Source organism: Rutidosis leptorrhynchoides, chromosome 1, assembly GCF_046630445.1.
Source record: "Rutidosis leptorrhynchoides isolate AG116_Rl617_1_P2 chromosome 1, CSIRO_AGI_Rlap_v1, whole genome shotgun sequence".
Classification (NCBI taxonomy): Eukaryota; Viridiplantae; Streptophyta; class Magnoliopsida; order Asterales; family Asteraceae; genus Rutidosis; species Rutidosis leptorrhynchoides.
This window is the reverse complement of record NC_092333.1, coordinates 653,061,994-653,072,163: the sequence shown is the minus strand read 5'-3', so window position 1 is coordinate 653,072,163 and position 10,170 is coordinate 653,061,994. Positions and strand designations below refer to the sequence as shown.

General features: G+C 45.6%; 1 protein-coding gene across 1 annotated transcript; it reads right to left on the bottom strand.

Moving 5' to 3' along the window:
* Window positions 1-4,410: 4,410 nt before the first annotated feature.
* Window positions 4,411-10,170, bottom strand: LOC139849939 (uncharacterized). The gene is made up of 4 exons (XM_071839552.1): window positions 9,921-10,170; window positions 9,582-9,848; window positions 8,858-9,513; window positions 4,411-4,461 (listed from the first exon to the last, which is right to left on the bottom strand). The coding sequence occupies exons 1-4, from the start codon at window positions 10,081-10,083 to the stop codon at window positions 4,411-4,413; spliced, it is 1,137 nt and encodes a 378-aa protein (XP_071695653.1). The 5' UTR covers window positions 10,084-10,170.

Genomic DNA, 10,170 nt, shown 5'->3' with positions numbered 1-10,170 from the left:
TCCTTTTAACCCCAAATTTTTTCTACAGCTTGAACAAACACCCCATTTTTTCATCACAATCTTAACTTGTTAATTAAACAAGATGAATACATGTTATTGTGGTCGATCGTTAATTCAACAAATAGCATGGATATATCTTAACACCGATCGTTGATTCGTTTCTTGTATGGTTAGTAGTTGGTGATGAAAACCTTAATTTTTGTTTTTCCATTTATCTTTTTTTTATTTGTTCTTATTTTTTTTTTCCTTTAGATTCGTAATTGTAGGTTTTTTGAATGGATTGATCCACCGATGTCTGGTCGTGCATTGGATATAATTCGTGGATTTTTAAGATCGAAGAATGCAAGTGAGGAGAAGGACAAAGAACTCGAACACAAAGCAAAGAGATTGAAGATGACGTTAATGACTACGTGGATTGTAGTTGTATATTTTGTGTATTATAAGTAGTTTTTTAAGTAGTAGACTACGAGATGTAATTTTGTTTGTTTTTTACATTTGTGTATCTGATGAACAAGTAATGCAATGGATTATGTTTTATTGCTCAACAATTTTGTACTTATGTTTGGTTTTGTACAATATAATAGGTTAACAATTGCATAAAATTACAACACATCATAAGTTTAACATAAGTTTATATCAAACAACACATAAAGTTTTAAACATCCAATATATAACAAGTTTAACATAAGTTTACATCCAAAAGACAACACATAATGTTTTAAACAACACAAATGACAACACAACATAAGTTTAAACATCTAAAAGACAACCTAAAGATAGAAATTGCATAAAATTACATCAAACTTTTGTTTTCTTCTTGATACCACTTGCACCATTGGTATTGACCTTCCTTTTCTTCACTGTCTTGACACTTGCATCAGATGTACGCGTCCTCTTGTTATGACCATACTCTCAACACTTGCCACATTTAGTTGATTTTCCCTTTCTTGGTAGTTTTCCATTCTATTCCATGCTATCCTTCTCATCCATACTCTTCCTCCTGTTTTTCTTTGGCCTTCCTGCACTTGCAACTTTAAATGGTGGTAAAAGAGTGGTTGATCAGTTACCTTGGACCAAAAGGGTCTTCGTGGAATTGTATGCCCTCTTCCAAGTTTCCAACCAATAAACGGTATGATACCCATTACCCATTGCTCAGGTACCAGGTACCTCACTATTTTGAGTGAAAATAGGTTCATTCACATGTTCATTCAAAGGTTCTAATGATACCGCAGCCCGCATGCGCATGTAACATACACACGGGCATGCGCTATGGTGCGTATGCGGGGTGCTCTCATGCGTCATGCGGCATGCGGATCCGTATCTGGTCCCTTTACGGCGGTTGCTTAGCTAACAAGCAAATATCTTTTCCATAATTATATCCGTGATTCGGGGGAGTTGGTTATGGAAACGATTATCACTATCCTATGACGGTTCTAGAATTAGGGTTTGCCTATAAATACAAACCCTAATCGTCGTTAGCAACAGACCACGTTACGTAGCCATCTTCTACCACACATCCTACGTAACTTACATCCTCTATCATCTTCTAAAGGTTAACAGGTTAGTTCTTTATTAACTGGTACCTACAACCTTGCTTGGGGCCTTCTGATCGACGGACGTCATCGAAGGTGGACTTAATCACTTGGCCACCCCGCCGACATCGTCATGTCGGCCAGGGTTATTCACGGTAGCCGGACCGGAGAGCCACGTTCTAAGATCCTTAAACCCCTCCTTTACGTTGAGCAAGCATGTTAAAACCCCTCGGTTAAAATATGCATGATCAAGTGGTGCTTTCATTGAGAGTCGAATTAATTCAAAACTGTTTAATTGTTCTTTCTTTTTAGGTTTTGAATTATGATTCGCTATTTACAGAATTTTTTGAATTTTTTCTTTTTAACAGTATCATGACTTCCGAGGAATCATCGGAGCATACTCAAACAGCAATTCAACACGCGCCGTCTGGTAGTCAGCAAACGCCAGTTTTGACTACGGAGGCGGCTGCTCAAGCAGGGTACACAATGTACCCCCCACCTGTATCCGGCGAACCCTTTCAGCGGTTTAAGCCGATATATCCGGATGGGGTTACACCGCCAAGAGCAAACTCACCAGTCACAACCACGCGGTTGGATTTTTCATCGGTGGATCCAAGGGTCATCCCGATAAACGCTGGTGGCGAAACCATGGGACCGCATGTAGTTTGCTGCGGCCAGGTACCTATTTACAGTACCACTGTTTCGATACCTCTGCAGACGCAGACTATTCAGCAAAACTCGTCGTTTACACCCCTGCAACCTTGGCAACCACCGCGCCCAGTTTCTCAATTCTTAACCCCTGCGGATGCACAGGCGTTACTTAACAGCTGGGGATTTGGTGTCATTCCAGACGCAAACTCTCATTGGGCGCCAATAACAGCGCAACAACAAAGCACAGCGCAAACGGTTGGGCTCTTGAGTGTGTATCCTCAGTTTTCGCAGGCATCTGCGCCACAGGTCTCGCTCCCCTTACAACCTGTGTATTCGGCATCTTCAAGTAATCCCTCTTTTCTAACACCGCAGCCGTGGGTATATCCGCAGATGCAGGGTCAACCTTGGCAAAATATTCAGGGGCAGGCTAATCTTGCAGGGCAATTTATGCAGGCCGCACCCCCTGACATGGTTCACTTATTTTCGCAGCCTGACTTCGTTCAGGACATGATGCGGCGTTTCTTTGCGGGTTTAAAAGGGTATCCTGTTAAACCACCTTTCGAGCTACCGACTACTTTTGACAAATTTCCTCCGCACATAACTGCATATCCGTTTCCAGCAGCACCAAAGATACCTGGTACGCTAGGTACTTACAATGGTTTGTCCGATCCGGATGACTTTTTACAGCGCTTTGAGGGTGCAATGCGCACTCAAGGTTGGGTGGATCCGGTTGCGTGCCAAATATTTCCAATGACCTTGCAGGGCATTGCTCGCGAATGGTTCAATAAACTCCCGGCGGGCAGTATTGCCAGATTCATGGATCTGCGAACAAAGTTTTTATTGCAGTATCAGAATCAAAGACCACGCAAGCGCACTCACATTGAATGCCATGATATTACGCAGAAATCCAAGGAATCTTTGGGAGAGTATCTCACAAGGTATACTAATGAATGTTTGCGCATTCCAGATCTCAAGCCAGAACAACAGATATCAGGACTCATACATGGCATCAATTCAGAACGGCACCCAACGCTAGTCAAGCGTTTGCGTCATACGGTGCCAACAACTTACGCTGAGGCGCATAAAGAATGTCACGATTATATGCGGAGTGGCGAAGATAACGATGTTCCCACAAGCAGCTCGCGAAATGAAAAAAAGGATGATGATGACCGCTCACGAGATCAAAACCGCGGAAATAATTCTCGCGGGCGTTACCATAGTGGCGGTCCTATCAGAAGTGAAAAGGGGAGATCTAATGGCAATTATCGAAGCAATAATCAGCGCGGCATCAACAATCAGAACTATGCGCTTCTTAAAAGCTTATCCAAAACGTCCAAAGAAATCTTGGCGACGGAGCCAGTATGCGCGACCTTCGCGGTCCCAACTCCGCTTACAGAATTTGGTAAGCGGGATAAGACAAAGTATTGTGAATTTCACGATGATTACGGGCACGATACGAATAGGTGTAAAAACTTGATGGAACGGGTACTGGAGGCGCTCCGTGCGGGTAAGTTGGATCACCTCAAACCGCCAAAGAAAGATAAAGGGAAAGCCGCAGAAGAGGGGTCAAAAACTAAATCCTTCGCGTGGCAGAAAGTGGATAAGGCCAAAAATGCTGATTTAACCATTAACATGGTTGACGCAGAGAAATTAGGTCAGCGAAGAAAGTATAACGATCATCAGGATTGGGAACTTCTTCCAATCACTTTCCCTCCTGTGATGTCAATTGACAGGGTGAATGAACCTATCATTATCAAGTGCCGCATTCCTTCTTGCGGGGTGCAGGTCAAGCGCATGCATGTCGACACTGGGAGCGGCGTTGACATTATGTACGAGCATTGCTATCAATTTCTTCCCGCACACGTGAAGGCGCAGCTACGTCCGTCTGATATCACGCTGTCTGGTTTTTCCGGAGAAAGCTCATGGCCCGTGGGACGGATAGAGTTATTAATAGAGCTCGAAGATGACAAGAATCCGCAGTTAATAAGGAACGAATTAGTTGACTTTTATGTGGTTCGCTCGACTTCGCGATATAATGCGCTACTGGGAAGAAATTTCATACGGCGTTTTAACATCATACCTTCGGTAGTGCGCGGTTTGATTAAGTTTCCTACTAAGGGAGGAGTTGCCACAATGGCGTCACATCAAACGATTGAGATATGTGCGTCAGTTGTGCAAATTAACATCCCTAGCGTCGGGGAGCAGATTGCAAGTAGTGCGGTCATTGCTAATCGCTTGCATCCAGATAAGCGTATAAAAATCGGCGCAGGTTTATCAGCTGAAACCAAGGCTAAGTTACATGGTATATTGTCCGCAAACGCAGATGTTTTCGCATGGCGCGAATCAGATATGACAGGTGTCCCGCGGGACATTGCGGAACATAAATTGAATGTTAATCCATCGCTCACACCTGTTAGACAAAAGAAGCGGCATATGGCTTTAGACCGCAGTGATTGGCTATGCGCAGAAGTAGACAACCTTGTCAAAGCAAACATTCTACGCGAAGTGCGTTATCAAACATGGGTTGCCAATCCGGTGTTGGTGAAAAAGGCTGATGGTAACTGGCGAATGTGCGTTGATTTTAAAGACATTAACAAAGCATGTCCTAAAGACAATTACCCTCTCCCGGAGATAGACTGGAAGGTTGAATCTTTGTCTGGATTCAGATATAAGTGCTTTCTGGACGCATACAAAGGTTATCACCAAATTCTAATGGCTGCGGAAGACGAAGACAAGACTGCTTTTCATACGCCGCAGGGTATTTATTGTTACACAAAGATGCCTTTCGGCTTGAAGAACGCGGGCGCGACCTATCAGCGTGTAATTGACGCAGCATTCAAGCCTCAAATTGGCAGAAATCTTGAAGCGTATGTCGATGACTTGGTAATCAAAAGCAACACCGAAGAAGACATGCTCGCAGACATCCTAGAAACGTTTGCGTCTCTGCGAAGGATCAACATGAAGCTTAATCCGCTTAAATGTAGCTTTGGAGAGGAGGAAGGCAAGTTTCTAGGCCATGTGGTGACAGCGCGGGGTATCAAGGCTAATCCCAAAAAGATTGAAGGTATTGATAATTTACCATCTCCGAAAACAAAGAAAGATGTGCAGAGTCTCACTGGGAAGCTCGCAGCAATCACGCGGTTTTTGTCAAAAGCCGCAGAGCGTCAGCTACCATTCTTTAACACTTTGAAAAACTGTTTGAAGAAAAAGGATTTTGTCTGGACTCAGGAAGCAGAATCAGCCTTTCAGGAGATGAAAAAGGTGCTTGCAGAGTTACCAACACTTACTGCGCCAGTCCCTGGGGAGACGTTAATGCTGTACCTTGCGGCATCAAAGGAAGCAATCAGTTCAGTTCTCATCGCAGACCGCGAAAAGGTAACCTATCAATTTACTTGCATTATTTATTTCGCAGAACTTTAACGCTGAGGTTTTCTCAGACGCAAATGCCGGTCTACTTCGTAAGCAAGACGCTGACATCAAGCGAAGTAAACTACTCGCCAATAGAGAAGCTAGTATATGCGCTTGTCCATACAGCGCGGCGTTTGCGCCGATACTTTCAAGCACATCCGATTGTGGTTCTAACTGATCAGCCAATCAAACAGGTTGGTACATGATTACTTTGCGGCAATGACCGGGGTTACCGCATTGACTAACGCAATCATTTTATTTCATTCAGGTACTGTACAAGCCCGAGATTTCTGGCCGAATGGCCAAGTGGGCAGTCGAATTGGGAGAACATGAAATAAACTTTTCTTCTCGCAGTGCGGTTAAGGGTCAAATACTTGCTGAGTACCTAGCAGAAATACCTGCGGATGTCGAAGCGTCAGCAGAACATCAAGATCCGCCCGCACCTGTTCTATCACCATGGGAATTATACACCGATGGTGCGTGTAGCGCATCTGGCGCAGGCGCAGGTGTAATTTTGACAGGTCCAGGCGGTGAGGAACATACGTACGCACTGCGGTTTAATTTTGCTGTCACAAACAATGAAGCAGAGTATGAGGCTCTGCTAGCAGGTATGCGCATCGCGCATAAGTTAAATGTTAAAATCTTGCACGCTTACGTGGATTCAAAGCTAGTATGCAATCAAGTCTGCGGAGACTTCGAAGCGCACGACATTGCTATGCAGCAATATTTATCGCTTGTTCATAATCTCGCTGACCAGTTCGAGGCTTTTCAAATCTCGCACGTAATGCGGGGGCAAAATAAGAAGGCGGATGCGCTAAGCAAACTAGCTGCCTTGGCTTTTGATCATATGGGTAAGAAAATTCTAATAGAGGAACTCAACGCAAAATCTATTGTCATGATGCCTCTAGTGGCACCGGTTGAGGAATCAAGCCCAACGTGGATGACGCCCATCATCGCTTTTTTACGGGACGGCACTTCACCCGCGGACTCCTCTGATGCGAAGAAAGTCCGCACAAAGGCACCGCTTTATGCCCTTGAGGGTGACGTCTTGTATCGAAAAAACTATTTGGGATCGCATTTAAGGTGCATAGGTCCGAAAGAGGCAGAGGAAGTTATACGCGAGGTGCATGAGGGTGCATGCGCCCTTCATTCGGGACACAGGTCCATTGTGTCAAAAATCATGCGGTTAGGTTATTATTGGCCTACTATGTACGCAGACACGGCGCGTATTGTCAAGCAATGCGAATCATGCCAAATACATGCACCTATCAGTAGAGCACCTGCGCATCCAATGATACCGGTCTCCTCACCATGGCCATTCTGCAAATGGGCGATCGACATAGTCGGACCATTCCCCAAAGGCCAAGGTAATATTGCCATTCATTTGCTAAATATGCTACTTACGTCATTATCTTACGCATACTCTGCACACGCAGGAAATGTCAAATTCTTAATTGTTGCAATCGATTACTTCACGAAGTGGGTTGAAGCGAAACCGCTGGCAACAATTTCAGGGAAAAGAGTGCGGAATTTTGTATGGGAAGACATTGTCTGTCGATTCGGCATACCCAATGAAATTGTTAGTGATAACGGTACACAATTTGCCGGCGATCCTTTTCGCAGTTGGTGTGCGGAGCTTAATATTAAGCAAACTTTTACTTCAGTTGCGCATCCGCAGGCGAATGGCCAGTGCGAAGTTACCAACCGAGATATAGTTGCTGGAATCAAGGCAAGGTTGGGTCATGACCGCATTGGTTGGGTGGATGAGCTTCCAAAGGTTTTATGGGCGCATAGAACCACACCCAAAGCAAGCACTGGTGAGACTCCGTTTAGTTTGGTTTATGGGTCAGAAGCTGTTGTACCCGCAGAGATTGGGGTACCAACGTTACGCATACAAAACTTTGATGAGCAAAATAACTCTGAAGCTCTGCGGGAAAATCTTAATCTGCTTGAAGAACGCAGACTCTCTGCGGCTGTTAACGAAGCAAATAACAAGCAGAAAATCGTAAAGTATTACAATCAGCGTGTGCGTTCACGCACTTATAAGTGCGGTGATTTGGTTTGGCGCCAGAACGATGCAAGTCATGCGGAAGATACTGGGAAACTGGGACCTCGTTGGGAGGGCCCATACAGGGTAGCAAAAGCAAGCAACACCGGGGCATACCATCTAGAGACATTAGATGGCAAACCTGTGAAACGCACTTGGCATGCGACGTTATTGAAAAAATGTTACATGTAGCTAGATGGACTTGATCACTCCAATTTGTTTAGCACATTATTTTTTGTATTTTTCATCCTTTCGGATATGTCGCAGTTGTAATCATAATTAATGCCAAATAAAAATAATTACATGCGCATACTTTTGTTGTCCATTTATATTTTTTGTATGCGGTTCCTGCCTACTTAAGGGGTGTCCTCTAGCCCCCGTGCGGCAGAAGCCTGTTTGGTTACAAGGCTAGACAATAACGGCAGGCGAAGGGAATTGGTTTTCCCCTAGCCAAGCGCCACGCAGACTAGATGGCTGCAAAGTCGACTTAAAAAAAATACAAGCATTGGTTTGCTTGTGCGTAATCGCTCTCGCATTGGTTTGCTTGAGGAACTCCTAAGCATAAAAACATTGGTTTGTTTTTAGTTGCGTTTGCTTACCATACAACTAATAGTGCACCTCTAGTACATGACAAAGCAATAGCGCAGTAGCTTTTGAGTCTAAATTATTAAAGGTAAGTTAAAATATTGGTTTATTTTACGCAGTACCATCCGTATACGCATAAGTTGTGGTTAACTATGCGCATGCGCATGCGGTTCATAATTTGTTTTGATTCGCGATATATAAACAAGGACATCACGCATGCATAACAGACAAACATATATACACATCCAAATAAATTATTACATAAGTAATTGTTTCACATGCCTGCCCAACATGGGACTTAGGGCTCCAAAATACATTTACAATTACCTGCCTAAGATTAGAGCTTACGGCACAAACTACCCTAGTAATCCTCCTTCAAAAACCCATCAAGCGGCATCGTCGGGTCAGCCGCAAACGCATTGATCAAAGGGATAGGGATGGACTTGATTGCCTCTTCCGCCTCCAGCAGCGCCGCGGCCGTTCCCTCCTTTAATTTCTTTTGGACAATGTCGGGGAACGGTGGAGTTAGGCCGCATGCCTGGATCACTTCCCGCACAGCCTTGTTCACCTCATGGTCCTTGACCGCATCGACATAGGCATTAAACCGGTCGGACACGGGCTCGGAGTCCATCACTTTCTGCGCAATTGCGGGGAGTGCGGTGCGTAGCTTTGTCATATCTGCCTCGGCCAGCTCGCGGTTGGTAACCGCATCGTCCCTCTCCCTCGTCACCTTTTCCAACTCCAGCCTCACTCGCTCAGTTCCCCCCTTTGCCTGATCAACCGCACCCACAAGCTCTTGATTCTTTTTTCTTTCTTGAATCAAGAGGGTCTTGGTTTCAGCCGCAGTCAATTCAACAGCTTTGCGGGCCTCCTCAGCAGCGTCCCTGTCCTTCTTGACCTGATCTACACCCGCCTGCAGCAAACCCAACTCCACCTCTTTGCGCAGTGCAACATCGTATAGGCTGGAGGATCGACGGGCTTGATCCGCAAACATCCCAAAGAATACCAGCCCGTTCTGGACAAAGGCGTTGAGCGCCTGGTTGAACGGCAGCGCGGCCAATTGCTCGCGGAACTCTGCTGGGAAGATTTGCTGCAAGAATGCAGATTGCTCCGCAGCATTTTCTGCGGAGGACTGGCAAAGTTGGCGGAGGTTGGCAACACGGAAGCTGCCTTGCGGAGGAGGTAATGTAGAGTCAGACTCGACGGGTATCGCCTTGTCTTTGGATGTGGCAGTGGCCTCCAGCTCGGGGTTGACCCGCGGTGTTGTTGGCTGCGTCTCCTCCACATGCTCTGCAAAATACTCAGATTAGTACGCAGATTTTTCTACGCGGTATACATGCGAAAAAATAAACGCTCACCATTAATGGGGGGAGGTAGGTCTGCGGACCGCGGCTCGATGGCAACAAAATTGTCGTTGCGCATGTCCTCCAGCTGCTTAGGAGTCATCTTCTTCTTCTTCTGAGCCTCGGACGTCCTAGCCGCCTTGCGTTTATTGCCTGACTCCGCCGGCGTTTCCTCCACATGTTCGCTAGCAGCTGCCTGCTCTAGCTGTTTGTCCACATCCTGCTTGCGGAAAGAGATCCCAGCAATCTCCTCCGCGGTAAGCACCTTCTTCATCCTCATCTCTGCAAACAATAAACGCCTGCGTTAGAAAATATACAAAAATTTGTGTAAGTACGCGTTTATGCTATTCCTACCCTTTCCATCGGGGCCAACTATGGCCGGCCGCACATCCTCCCAAGGCCAATACGCGGAGATCTTCCCCAACCGCAGCATAACATTACCATACGAACGGTGCACCAGTTGTGCGTTGACGCACTGCTTCAACAACTTTTTCTCCTCGTCATCCAACGCTGGCATCTTGTTCACATCTTTTTCTACCTTCTCGCACCAAATGAGCGTCTGCGGGAAGCCAGTGCCTACTACGGTCTGGTCGACGAAGAAAAA

Bases quoted from the DNA above. Each gene is read 5' to 3' on its own strand.
- LOC139849939 (XM_071839552.1), bottom strand. From the start codon at position 10,083: ATGCCAGCGTTGGATGACGAGGAGAAAAAGTTGTTGAAGCAGTGCGTC. The intron at 9,849-9,920 runs GTAGGAATAGCA...TATTGTTTGCAG, and splicing joins AGTTGGCCCCGATGGAAAGG to AGATGAGGATGAAGAAGGTG. The intron at 9,514-9,581 runs GTGAGCGTTTAT...AGTATTTTGCAG, and splicing joins CCTACCTCCCCCCATTAATG to AGCATGTGGAGGAGACGCAG.